The sequence below is a fragment of the Centroberyx gerrardi genome, chromosome 21 (assembly GCF_048128805.1).
Source record: "Centroberyx gerrardi isolate f3 chromosome 21, fCenGer3.hap1.cur.20231027, whole genome shotgun sequence".
Lineage (NCBI taxonomy): Eukaryota > Metazoa > Chordata > Actinopteri > Beryciformes > Berycidae > Centroberyx > Centroberyx gerrardi.
Genome location: NC_136017.1, coordinates 9,871,578 through 9,884,755, shown reverse-complemented (window position 1 = coordinate 9,884,755; position 13,178 = coordinate 9,871,578). Strand labels below are relative to the sequence as shown.

General features: G+C 41.8%; 2 protein-coding genes and 2 non-coding genes across 4 annotated transcripts; all 4 read right to left on the bottom strand.

Moving 5' to 3' along the window:
- Window positions 1-157: 157 nt before the first annotated feature.
- Window positions 158-6,850, bottom strand: wdr12 (WD repeat domain 12). The gene is made up of 13 exons (XM_071906872.2): window positions 6,710-6,850; window positions 6,217-6,311; window positions 5,544-5,638; window positions 5,049-5,155; window positions 4,464-4,579; window positions 4,181-4,335; window positions 3,979-4,024; window positions 3,807-3,892; window positions 2,926-3,066; window positions 2,426-2,531; window positions 1,905-2,037; window positions 754-826; window positions 158-505 (listed from the first exon to the last, which is right to left on the bottom strand). The coding sequence occupies exons 1-13, from the start codon at window positions 6,748-6,750 to the stop codon at window positions 428-430; spliced, it is 1,272 nt and encodes a 423-aa protein (XP_071762973.1). The 5' UTR covers window positions 6,751-6,850; the 3' UTR covers window positions 158-427.
- A 436-nt stretch (window positions 6,851-7,286) lies between these two features.
- On the bottom strand, window positions 7,287-13,017 carry nop58 (NOP58 ribonucleoprotein homolog (yeast)). Its single transcript, XM_071906867.2, has 15 exons — window positions 12,870-13,017; window positions 12,251-12,327; window positions 12,061-12,113; window positions 11,620-11,744; window positions 11,229-11,365; window positions 10,962-11,026; window positions 10,703-10,837; window positions 10,443-10,588; window positions 10,063-10,189; window positions 9,387-9,550; window positions 8,713-8,847; window positions 8,420-8,481; window positions 8,183-8,331; window positions 7,952-8,076; window positions 7,287-7,806 (listed from the first exon to the last, which is right to left on the bottom strand). The coding sequence occupies exons 1-15, from the start codon at window positions 12,912-12,914 to the stop codon at window positions 7,744-7,746; spliced, it is 1,608 nt and encodes a 535-aa protein (XP_071762968.2). The 5' UTR covers window positions 12,915-13,017; the 3' UTR covers window positions 7,287-7,743.
- On the bottom strand, window positions 9,946-10,029 carry LOC139917709 (small nucleolar RNA SNORD11B). The gene has a single exon (XR_011784931.1). It is a non-coding gene; the product is annotated as a small nucleolar RNA SNORD11B (small nucleolar RNA).
- LOC139917708 (small nucleolar RNA SNORD11B) lies at window positions 10,295-10,379 on the bottom strand. Its single transcript, XR_011784930.1, has one exon. It is a non-coding gene; the product is annotated as a small nucleolar RNA SNORD11B (small nucleolar RNA).
- Window positions 13,018-13,178: the final 161 nt, after the last annotated feature.

Here is a 13,178-nt window from a genome sequence, read left to right as displayed (position 1 = left end):
TAAGTATCTTGTCACACCTTTACTGTTAAGTGCCATTTCTCTGTATCATATCCTCCAATTGCCTTGACTCTTGATTATAATACTAAGCACCACCATGAAAAGATAATGCAGTATACCTTGTCAACTGAAACAATAACTTGAAGAAACATCAACACTGTAGAAGACAAAATTAATTTATAGTTATCTTAGGTTAGGCATTTCACAGGAATACAAAGACAAACCGTAAGAAAACACTTGTCAAAACTCATGAGAGTAAAAATAACCAGGACAGTGAGGAACAAAGCAAGCAAGTTCTCTAAAATACAAAAGAAAAAAAAAAAAAGAAAAAATCACTGCTGCTTTATTCTGAACACTGCTATTATGAATGTCCATATGTGTATCCATTCAGTCTGTCTGTGGTGATGGATGTGGAGGCTCTCTGCTCAGGCTACGCCCCGGCGTCGGTCTTACAGGCCGAGTATCTGTAGGTGTACAGCTTGTTATCTGCACCTCCACTCAGCATCAGCTGGAAACAGAAACAAACAGTAGAGACAGGAAGAGTTATACATCCATTTAATTCTACTGATCTTGCAATCTTCAATATATTCCAATTGTTGGTTTTATCCAATTCTTTCCTGCAGCAATGACCTCGATTTCCCCTCTGTATGATTATTGTTTCATCTTATTTTATCTTTTATACAAACAATGAATATTCTCCTTTGTTTTGGCATTACATTTGTGCTAAATGAGTGTTAAACGGCTGGTGTATCTCACCCCGCTCTCTGTCCAGTCCACACAGAACACTTTGTCCTCGTGGGCAGCCAGGTCATACAGAGGAGCCTTGCAGCTGGAAGACAATATGGCCGAGTTCAGTTTATTCATACAGCGCTTTTAACAACCAGGATCATCACAAAGGGCACAAAAACAGATAAATACAGCGATAAGAAAAACAAGATAGAGCAATCATAAACTCAAAGAAATGGGGACAGAGCTTGTGAATTCATGTGTGTGTGAGTGTCTGTGCACGCCCACACACATATACTGTATGTGAGCGGGTATCAGAGAGCCAGGCAATACGTAGGAGGAGAAAGTGAATGAAAGACTCCAGCTAAGTGTTAAGGTGCTGTAGGAAATGGGTCTCGAGTCTTAAAAGCTGACTGAGACAGCGTCTGATTCCCTGACAATGGCAGGAAGCTTGTTCCAGACGGAGGCGGCGCTGCAGCAGGAGGCGCTGCAGCAGGAGGCTCTGCCCCCGGCTGCTTTCTCTCAAATGTGTGGAAAGATACGCTGCCATAACAAGCCTGAGAGACCATTCATGAACTGTAACTGCATGGATTATGATCCAGCTTGTGCCATCAGTTTTCTCTCCTCCTTCTGGTCTATCTTAGCCATTAAAAACTTAAAATAAAAGACTTAACTTCCTCAGTTCTATGTTCCTGTATTAAGACCATATCACACCTCTGCTATCTGGATTCAATGTGTAGAAGTCCGCTACACAGATTTAATGCAAACTATCTACTGACTTGTGGGGAATTTAGTCACCCACACAAAAAAAACCAACTATAGTAATCGATTATTCAATTTTAGAAGGATACTAACAAATACCATCAAGTATGTAAGGTCACTCAAAATTGAGTACCATAAACACACTATATGTCCCAATAGGAATATTATAATGATGCCATAGGAGATAAAAGAAAAAACTAAATACAAACACACTTTAAGTTCCAATATGAATATTATAGGAATATTACAGTGATGTAACATGAGATAAAAGAATACCATAAAGTATGTTAAGTTCACTCTAAACTCACTACTGAGTACCACAAATACACTGCAAGTTCCTATAAGAATACTGTACTGATTTCTCATTAGAGCATAAATTCTACACAGTGTATAGAGTGTGAATTAAGCGCTTCACAGACCTTCTGGTGTCCCACAGTTTGACCAGGTTGTCGAGGGAACCCGAGACCAGCTGGTGCTCATGGGAAGGCGCCCACTTGACGGCGGTGACCCAGCCGGTGTGGGAGGTCAGAGACAGCAGCACCAACGAGCCGTCTGGAGAGGAGAGGAGAGGAGAGGAGAGGAGAGGAGGCGAGAGCACACAACATACGACAGATCAGGAGGTGAGAGAGGAAAACGCTCACAGGGAATGAAAATAAAACAAGTGCAGAGTCTGTACAGTCTCTCTGCGCACTCGCGGTTTGGCAAACCACAGCTAGTTAGCCTAAAACTATTTCAAAACACATTCTAAAATGAAAATCTCAGCCATAATCCATAATTGTGACTAAAAAAATCCTATCTTTTGACAGCTAAAATATGCAATTTCCAATAGTACACACCCAAAGTGCAGGGTTAGGTTAGGGTTTTGGTAGTTAAAACAACAAACGGAGAGGTAAATATCTCAGACAGGAAGGAGTGTGTGGTGTTTAGAGCACAGCGGTACCTTTGGTGCGAGGGTCCCACAGTCTGATGTGTCTGTCGGTGCTGCCGGAGGCCAGCCGTCGACACAGAGGGGAGTAGGAGATGCAGTTAAATACTTTACTGCCCGTCTGTAGGAAGGAGAAAGACATCGGTCAATCAGTTCATTAAGGGAAATGCCACTGAAAAAGACACCAGTTGTTTTTCTGCAATTGTAGACATTTTACTAATATTTCGTAGTTTAGTTTTTTTCTGTTGTTTATGAGTTTAAAGCACAGGTTTTCAAGTCTTTCAGGAAGAGAGACCTTTTGACAAGGAAAGTAGTCCATAATAAGTGAAAACAATTCCAACAACTCAGTGTATTCCTTTAAATCTCATAAAAACCTAGATAAAAGACTGCATAAAAATATTTACTATTGCAGAAGAACAGGCTTAAAGTGAATTCCAGTTGAGTTTCCCTTTAACTCAGTTGAGTCAGGTGCAAAAGTGTGCTTGTTGATGTGTGTCTGTTCCAGTCTGTCTCACCAGTGTGGTCTTCATTCCTCCAGTCTCAACGTCCCACATGCGGATGGTGTGGTCCCAGGATGCACTGCACAGCTCCTCGCTGTCGCACCACAGGACAGAGGACACCGCCTCGTTGTGTCCAGATAACGTCATCAGGGGAGTCTGGGAGGTACAAGAGGACAAGATGAGTTCTCACTACTTTACTTTGTCGATGTACCTTTCTTACCCACATTACATTCAATTAAATATACTAACTAGGACCGATAAATCAGTTTGGTGATACTGTATATCAGGCCAATTTTGCCCTTTTATTAAACATCAGGTCAGTCATGTCATCCATCACCAATATGATAGAGGTTTGATTTTCTTTGCACCTGGTCTTTATTTATTAAATTGTTAAATAATGGGTTTTTTGGTGAATGAATTCTTCATTTAAAGGCCTAATGTATGCTAGAGTTCCTCCCACCATTGAATAAGTAGAGTTAACCCTAAAAGAATTTCACTATCTTGGGTTTCTATGGAGAGTTTTAGTGTCTCTTGATGGTCTAAATGCTGTTTCACAAACTTTTCCACCCTGGCAAGAATAAAATTCTGGGCGAAACACTGAATCCTTCAATTTTTGTCATGGAAACTGGAAATTTAAAGATATTGCATATCGGCACAAAATATCAGTCAAAAAATATTGGTATCAGTCTTTAAAAACCAATATCGGTTGAACCCTAATACTAACAATAAAAACCCTAAAAGCTTTTGCTCCAAATCCTTGCTGATTGATACAATGAATTAATCATCACAGGAAGAAAAGACACAGGCCAGCTGAATCTCTGAGAGCTAAAAACGCACCATTTAACCAGCTAAAACTCGACAATGAAAACAGACTGCAGGACCATTTGAGCGCTCACCCTGGTCAGGCCCAGCTGTTCAGTCTTCTGCTTCTTCCTGGGTCTGTTAGGAGGCTCCTCAACCTCGTCTGCCTCCTCTGTGGGCACTGGCAGACAGGAAAGGATGCAGTTTGTCAGGGATTTGCTTCATTCAGTGTTGCTTAAGAGTCATTCAATCATTCTAGTAACATACCTGCAGACCAAATCTTCAGCATTTTGTCCCAGGAGCCACTGCAGAACTGAAAGGGAGCAACACAAACATTTTGACTAATGTTGTAATGTTAACAATAGCCAAGTTTCTCACATTTGTCCCTCATCCTCTCCTTTCCTCCGCCATCCATTACCACCTTTGTTTATTTCCTCAAACTAATTTCTCCACTCTCCGCCCCTCGTACCTTTGAGCCGGTGGGGTCTGTGGCGATGGTGTCGACGCTGCCTGTGTGTCCCCGGCAGCAGTGTCTGGCTTTCACCTTGTTCCTCTCCGAGTTCCACTCCCACAGCAGAATGGTTTGGTCCAGAGAGGCCGTCAGGAGCACAGAGGTCAGACCGTCTGCACAAAAACAAAAGAAGGTGGACACATGATCTCAGAACAAAATAAAACCAACTCCATTTCAGTTCATCCAGAGGTTTCACAATTATTTATAGACGCGCAAATGTCTTCCGTTGTGCCTTGCTCACCTCTCTTCACCCAGGCTACGTCTTTGACCACGTCTGTGTGTCCGGCCACTGTCATCACCGCCTTGCCCTCCGCAGACCAGATCCTGGCCGTCTTGTCGTATGACCCCGTCAGGATCCTGCAGAGAACAGACATCATGTGAGGAAAAACACAAAAAAAAACAACAAAAAAAAAAACAACAAAGCTGATAGGAGATTGTATTACAATTTGAGCACAAGAGAAGAAAAATTCCATGGAAAAATACACAAAACAATTCAAGTTTTTATAAATGAGGACCACCAGTGACTATCTATATTTCTGAGAACTATCTAGGAGTCAGTTTCTCAGTCTACTAAAGTAGGTAATCAACTAAAGATTTCCAATGTACTTCATTCACTATTCAAAGACTGTTTTATTTGATCCACCAAGGCAAAACAAATGTAAGGTCACAGTGTTAGTTCTTGGCTGGGACCGAGAGAGTGATGACAGAATCTGTGTTGCACAAAGTCAGGTTTACATCAGTCACACTCTTCCAGACAAAAAGGGCCGGTGAAGTAAAATCAAAGTTAATTAATGTAAGTCCTTAGTGTGCTGTCAGTCTCTCTTACCATTCAGCATCTGCATCTACTGAGCTAATCCAGTCATCGTGCATCATACACTCCTCAGGCTCCGGGGCTGTGATTCGCTCCACGTACTCGATCTCCACCACATCTTCCTGAAACAGAAACAGACACATTGACACATTAGAAATATCAAATCATGTGCCCAGAGACAGTCCCCTGCCTCTGGAAACACATTTGTTTCTTAGGACTGAATCCCACCAGAGCTTTCTCTCTTATGTCTACTTTCCCACTGTCTAAATAAAGAAGCTACAGAAATAATTAAGAATAATGGACTGCCCACTCTTGTTTAAAAAAGAAAATAGCCAATTGAATCATGACAAAAATCATGATATCGTAGGCATGACAAGTAGATCTTCCTGCACACTGAAACAAGCTTTACCCCAACTACTTGTCACTGGAAGTGTTCAATGCCATAAATGTGAGACTGACAGGCACACAGTGTATAAACCATTGAGCTTTAGGCACTGAGGCTGGTCATACCGTTGATATGCCCTCTGTCTCCATGTGATTGGACAGCGACGTCCGCAGGAACTGCCCCCGGACCAGGAAGTCAAAATCCACCTGGCTGTGAGACGCTACAGAAACAGGAAACAGTATTTTTTTACATATATATATAGATCTCTAGCATATCAATACATTTTTGATCTAGTACTGGAACTTTGTGAATCATCTGATATAATGTAGGCTCAATGTAAACAAGAGGAGAGACAGCATCCAAGCAGCTGGAAATAGGGCTGGGCGATATGGACAATATCAATATCAATATTACGATAATCCTAAGAGATTATTTTGATAGATATACATCTGCCAAAATATGCTAAATCACATAAAATAATCAAATTGATGTTCACTGCATTGAACTGCAATATAATGTATATAACTGTAATATAAAGTATGATTAAAAAAAATCGACATTCCCTAATATGTTTCAGATCTCATTTTGTTAGATTTGAATTAGTATTTGCTTTCCATTATTAATTTAGACAAGACTTGTGTATCATACAATAACTCAATATAATTATGTCAACAGAATATGACTCTATTGAAAGATAATAAACCATACATATTGAATTATTGCCCAGCCCTAGAAACTGGAAACTCAACCATATCTGATTTGTGAAGAAAATGTTCATGTTTTTGCATTATGCTTTACCATTCTTTGCCTCCAGCAGCTTGTTGATGACATTGCTGAGGTCCTGCACCTCAGAGGCAGCTGGGATGGAGAATGGGACATCATCTATAGCATACCTATAAAAGAGACTGGGTTTAGTTACCATGGACACGTTACATCCACCCAAACTACAGGCAAAACGTTAGTTAACATTATTTAAACGTTAGCTAACTATCATGGATTCAGTAGTCAAACATACAGTATGCACAATATAAAGAAAGCAGTCAATTATAACTAACATTACCCATTGGAGTTGATAGGATCGTTAGCTAAACCAAGAGGCGAATTAACCTTACCAACTTTTGAATAAGGACAATAACTAACAGCTAAACCAAAAGTTCTATTACACCTGAATGGGTAAAAGGCAAACTAATATCTCACAACTTCGTGCTATTAGCTACCCAGCTAGTTAGCCTGCTAGCTACTGATTTTCTTGTAGTTTTCTTATCGTGCAGTTTAGGAAACCAAGTCTCACCTTTTGTTCTCTGTGAAGAACCTTGCTTGTAACTGCGACATTTTTCCTCAGTTTTAAATTAATATTAAACACTATCTAGGCATCTACAATATGGCTAAAGAACTAGTTGCTCCTTCATAACACATCTGACTCTTCCATGCAGTCATGCCATGTGGTACGAAACCAAGGCGCTGCAGTTGAACACAGAAAAGGCGATCGATGATGCGGATCGTTGCTCCTCCAGTAATGTCTGGCCATATATTCAATGGAAGTAGCTTTTATCCCCCCTTTGTCAGTCCAATCCCACTCCAAGAGATATTCGCTTTTACAGAGAGGATACATAATGTACTTTTATAATATAAAAAAAATATAAAAGTAAAGTTAGGGCTTTGTGTGCCGATGGCTTTTTCAAATATGTGCATACAGAAAGAAAGCTATCTTCAAACCCGGTCCATTAGAGGGGTTTAACCCAGATTTGTCTTTGGTGTGACGGTCAAGGATTGAATCCAAACCTCAAATATGGCATTAAATGAAAATACACTGGTTTCTCTTTATAGAATATATGGTATATTGGCAAAGATCAAGCAAAACACACTGCTACAGCAAAAAAAATGTTTATTTCACCAGGGCAGATGTTCACAGTCTTAGACAATCAAAAGGTTTGTCACAAGAAAGCTGGGAAATGTTTCAGTATCCATCCATTGCTCTGAGCTGGTTAGAGGTACAGCGTTTGATACAGATGTGTTCACAAATAAAACGGCAACATAAAAACTGTCAAACCAGAGTGGATTACAAACTTATGAACCATCATTTTTCTAAAAAATAAAGATTTACAGTTTTCACTCATTTTATGACTCGAAATACACCCATACAGTGTGATTCACAATCACACCTCTCACTCGCAGTTATAAAAGGAGCTCCAACGACGGTTTTGTCCTCAGACATGCACTCTCTGTTGATGTCCACAAACAGGCGCTCAATACAGTCTTCGGCCTTATCAGATATAAATGTACAATGACATAAAAACTAAAAAATATACAGACTCTCCACCCATTTCATTCATCTTCCTCCTCCTCCTTGACCTTCTTTTTCTTCTTCTTTTTCTTCTTTTCTGTTGACTGGAGAGAGAAAAAGACAAAAAGTGAGCAGTTATGCAAAGAACTTTTAACTTGCTTATAAAAAAAAAACTTTGTGTCAAATCTCTTAAGCATAGTCTCCAGACTAAGTTTCAAGTTGCCAAAGCAGATTCTGCCTCAATCTTACCTCCTCTGATATTGCTACCTCCTGCTCTTCCTCCTTTGGTTCCTCAGCGGCCTCTGCCTTCTTGTCCTTCTTTTTCTTCTTCTTCTTGGGAGTCTCTTCTGCCGCTGCTGACGTTTCTGGTTCTTCTAAAGCACATGTAAAGGAAACACCTTCAGCATCATAAACCCCAGACTTCACACAATGCATCAAAACCACAAGATATGTGGCGAGGTCAGCTCCAAGTGGACCCACCTTCTGCTACTGGCTCCTTCTTGGGCTTTTTGACTTTGACCACGGGCGTTACGGGCTCTTCGGCCTCCTCCTCTACCTCCTCAAACTTCCTCTTCTTTGAGGTGGAGGGAATCGTGGAATCCCCGGACGGATCGTACATTTTCACATCACTGTTGAGACAAAAATGGGTTTACATCCACCGTTCATATTTATATTGAGAAACCTTTGGAAAAGAGCATGTCGTGTGACTCAGTTCACCTCTTGTGCTGGTATTTGTCTGCCTTTGCCATAGCTTTGCCTGTTCCACTGATTCTTCGGATCTGAAAAAGCATGGAGAAGACACAAGATCAGACCACCAGTACAAAGAAAGCACAGAACTAAGATACATCAACAGAAGGTTTTAATCATATTCTGTTAGTTGAAATGTATTTCAGAACATGTGCTTGCATTTTCTTATACAAAAAAAAGCTGAGGAATTTCAATACATTTCAGTGTGACACTCCATTGAGCTGCCAAGGAGAAAGTTGTCTTCCACTTGTAATTGTACTTACTCCCTTCTCTTCCAGGTGCCGCAGTCTGGCCTCCAACTTGGCACGGTTCTCTACTCCCATTTCTGCATTTGTGTCCTCTCCCAGGGCATCGTAACGAATAGCCAGAGCTGCTTTAGCTGCCAGCATTCTGGAGATCTGCACAAGGATGATGGAAATTTATATTATTAAACCATCAGATCGCCAATCATTACCTGGGCGGCTCCAACAACAAGGTGGTTATGTTTTCGCCGGTTAAGATTGTCTGTCAGCAGGATATCTCAAAAATGTATGAATGTATTTGCATGAAATTTGGTGGACAGATGGGCCTTGGGCTAAGGAACAACTGATTAAATATTGGTGATGATCCAGATCTGGGGTTTCCGCCACTACACAATAAGCATTTTTTTTTGGGCCATAATTAAGAAATTAACAGAGGTAGAGACTGGATTCCAAATTCGTAGGGTATGTTTGTAGGGTCAAGAAATGAACTTCATTTAAAATTTAAGAGATAGGAATGATGTCTTTGCTCAGTGTCGGCAAGTTTCCCTCTCCAAGTGCCTTCTACTTAATCTAGTGTTTGCTGTTTTTATTGGGAATCACATGGGGAACAATTGATGCAGTTACTCTTGGGTAAATAATACCGCATGTTTATGCTGTAGATATTGAATATTCTCTAGTTTCCCTGTGGAACTCACCTTGCCCTTATTCTTGGCGGTGGTCTGGCCCACTAGAGAGGCGTGGTAGATGAGACCGTACTTGGGCGTGTCTTTGCGGGTCTTCAGGGCTCTGAACAGGGCTTTCTCTGCTCCAAGAATCTGCACTGTGGAGGCCGGGTGCTTCGCCAGATTCAACAGGGAGCCTAAACATTACAGCAACACAGAGAAGAGTAAACACGGATGTCTTCACAAATATCTGTTGCTCATTTTCATTTATGCCTGGAAATATTTTGGTGGGCTAGCTGAAAGCACCATTCTTTCCAAAATTTGACTCTTCACTACTTCTACATACATTCGGCAAGGGATTCCATTTCATCCAAAATGTTCAGGTACTTAAGGAGATGTGCAGATGTAGTCGACACACTATACTTTAAGATACTAGTATTCTTACGTGTTTGATGAATGATAGAGGGTGAAGAGTAAAATCAGGTGGTCAAACACTTTTTAAAAGGAACTATGAATTAAATTTTCAAGCAGAAGCAAGCACTTTCAGCTAGCCCACACCTTTTCTCCAGTTCTTCCTCCTATGTCTCTTGAATGCAAGCTCAGATGAGGTAGTGACTTAAAACCATCAGTCTTATTCAGGACAGTGACATGCTGTCGTCATCATCACTGCTCGGCTGTTTGCTTGAAGTATCCCTTCTCCGCGACTTACCGGCGTGCGAGATGAGACGGGCGCCAACCAGCTCCCCCACCATCACCGTCAGGTTGGGAGCGATGGCCGTCATGCGGTTCTTCAGGTAGTCATACAGCTGGGAGCGGTATTCTGTGATCTCGATCACCTGGAGAGAAAACACAACGCATGGACTGTGAGATGACACTGGTAATATAGCTGCCAGCGTAAAAATAATCAGCTAACTATTTTAGTCCCTCCAGTTGTTTAGTTGTGACTGTTCAGATGAGGTAGTGACTGAAAAACCCACATGATTTGTTTCAGGACAAAGACAATTGTCGTCATCATCACCACTGTCACTTGACTTCCCCGATACCCAGCAGTGAAACCCTTTCCTCTAATGATGCAGGACACGCACGTACCTGGTCACACAGGTGCATTATGTTGCCGATGTCCTGTTCCGACACTTCTGTTCCCATGGAGATTTCAGCGGCCAGTTTGACCTCGGCCTCCACTTCCTCTGGGAGGATGTCTGACAGATCGGTGCTGGAGACGTTTGTGCGATCGCCTGGTGACACACAGTGTGCAAACAACATGATTTAGTCTAGTAAACCCATAGGAGATGAATGAAGGACTTTGGAGTTATTTTGTGAAGTGCTTTACAAATATCGATTATCATTACCTATCTTGCGAACACTTTTGCAGTAAGCCAGGTTGTCTGTGACGATCTTGCCCAGTTCGGGGAAGTGCCAGCCGTACCACTCTCTGCAGCGCATGATGTAGTTGTTAAGCTCTTTGTCCAGATCATCCAGAAGAGCTGGAGAGACAAGGAGAGACCACTCAGATTCAGATTGTGTATTCACATGCAGTTCAGAGGAAACTGCCTCATTCATCACTGAATATTGTTTTGTGCTTCTCGCGTCGTATAACGCAAAACTTACATATGGCCTGCACAATCATGGTGTCCACTTTGTCCGGACTGAACTTCAGCTTGTAGCGGGATAAACTGGAGAACACAAAGAAAAGAAGAAGATCGACCAGCGAGTTAATTCACATGTTGTTTCTGATTCTGCTATGTCATGGGGGAGACCGCTAACTCAGTGGTAGTGACGAATGCTGAGGAAAATCCACACGAAGTTTCAGTCAGCAAGTGTAATCATAGGCAGCGGTCAGATTTATATATAACACTGCATCTGTGCGTCACCTACCTGTGAGCCAGCCCCAGGGACATGGCGCTGATCTCCCTGGGAGGAAGTCCAGTGATGAGGCCCTCCATCTGGTTCCTGATGCCTCTCATCAGTTCAGCCACGGCAGGGCTGTGGACGCAGCTCAGGTTCAGCTTGTCCTACAAAACAGAGTGAGTTAAAGCCACAATACTTCCAAATGACACTTCAGACAAAAGCTGATGATGACGCAAACTGTCTTTCCCTGTCTGAAGGTTCTTCGTGTTTTTAATACAACAAAAAGAAGTGTTTAAATGGGGACTGACTTGGATCTATACACATTTTTTGTTGTTTGAGCATGGACTTTCTCCACAGTTAATGATCTGAATATTTAATTTCTAATGAGTTCTGATGGTTTATATTTTGGACCGCTTACTTTGATGACCCCACCAAGTTTTGCATCGCTGATGGCCAGCTGCTCATGAGCCTCCTTGGCCACGACCTTCTTCAGAACTTTCTTCAGACTCTTGCCGATTTTTCCCTCGGTCATGGCGGTGGCAGCTGAGTGGCAGAGATTAGGAAGATCACATCAAATACACTGGAACACCTACATAAGGTGCAGTTATCTTCCATTATGTATTGAGTGGGAGTTATACCAAAAGAAATCAAATTCCAGGGGGGGGGCTACAATTCCCATCCCTGTTGAAAATTTGCCAGCATTGTTTCTTTCCCATCCAGCTATCTATAGTAAAGGCTGCAGTCTCAATGGTAGTGACGAATACTGCTGAATGACCTCATGTTTTAATCAGACACAGAGATGCATCACAGACCGGAGATCTGGACCGTACATTTACATATAGACGAGATGTGCCATTACCTGCCAAGGCCTCTGTTGTGTCCTGAAACTTCTCAAAGTGCTTCAACTTCACACTGGCAGGGGTAAAAGAAAACATTTAAGACCGAGATTAACATCCACTTCACATTAAATATACTCAATCACATCATGGGAACTCACTGACTGCATCTGTGGGATAGCAGCTGCTCTTATATGCAGCAACAATACTCACACTTTGTTTGCCTTTTCAGGTGTCTCAAACTCCTTCCATAGGCTATCGATCTCTTGCAGTTTGGACTCATCAAGGACCTGAAATATAACAAATTAGCCAACTTAGCTGGGTGCACTCAAAAAAAATCTGATCAGCACGGGTTTTAAATGTTCGAGCTTAATAAACTTGTGTGTAAAATGTCTTTAGTGTTACATGTTGGTGTCTGCATTTAAGTTAGGGGGAAATTCACTATTTTGAAACCGCACCGTCACTAAATTACCACTGCATGCATGTGAATGTTGAGTTGTGCGGAGTAGTGGCAGTCTGAACTAAGGTTAGCCACATGCACACGTGGTTACTGGGCCTTCACGCTGATATCTAAATGTTAGCTTGTGCATTAGCCACGAGAGCAGTATAACATTCATATACAGACAAAAAAGTTGATTCTGCGTGTTACTCGAGTAGGAATTAAAAGCAATGGCTATTTTTTTTCCATGTTACTCGCTACTGGTAACGTTAAATCAACATGTGCAGTGGGTAACTAGCTGTCTGGCTAATGTTAGCTAACTCTGGTACGTTAATGAAATGAAAAATAATCGCCCGAGCTTTACCGGACAAGAAACCAAAACTCAATACATACTTTGAATATCGCATATCCAGCGGCGGTCTCGAATAGCACGAGCATTTTGCTAGCTATTCAAGTCTTTACTAGAGTTTGGTTGCTCTCTTATGGGAGAGCCTTCAGGTTTTTCCTCCAAGTCACCACGCTGCTGCCGCTGCTCTCACTCTGAACCACACGCGGTGAGAGAGAGCACCCGGAAACAGCAGGGTTGCCAGGTCCGTTTTCAATTAACACCCGATTTGGTTTTAACAAAAACAGACAACAGACAAGAATTTATATTTTTACCTACACTTCAGCTTGTTTGAAACCACGCATTGCAGCTTCTGT

Coding starts and splice junctions, on each gene's coding strand:
- wdr12 (XM_071906872.2), bottom strand. CDS start 6,750: ATGTCGCAGTTACAAGCAAGGTTCTTCACAGAGAACAAAAG. Junction 3,067..3,806: donor AACAGCTGGGCCTGACCAGG/GTGAGCGCTCAA, acceptor TGTACCTCCCAG/ACTCCCCTGATGACGTTATC. Junction 506..753: donor TGGACTGGACAGAGAGCGGG/GTGAGATACACC, acceptor TTCTGTTTCCAG/CTGATGCTGAGTGGAGGTGC.
- nop58 (XM_071906867.2), bottom strand. CDS start 12,914: ATGCTCGTGCTATTCGAGACCGCCGCTGGATATGCGATATTCAAA. Junction 10,589..10,702: donor CAAAAGTGTTCGCAAGATAG/GTAATGATAATC, acceptor GTGTGTCACCAG/GCGATCGCACAAACGTCTCC. Junction 7,807..7,951: donor AGGTAGCAATATCAGAGGAG/GTAAGATTGAGG, acceptor TTCTCTCTCCAG/TCAACAGAAAAGAAGAAAAA.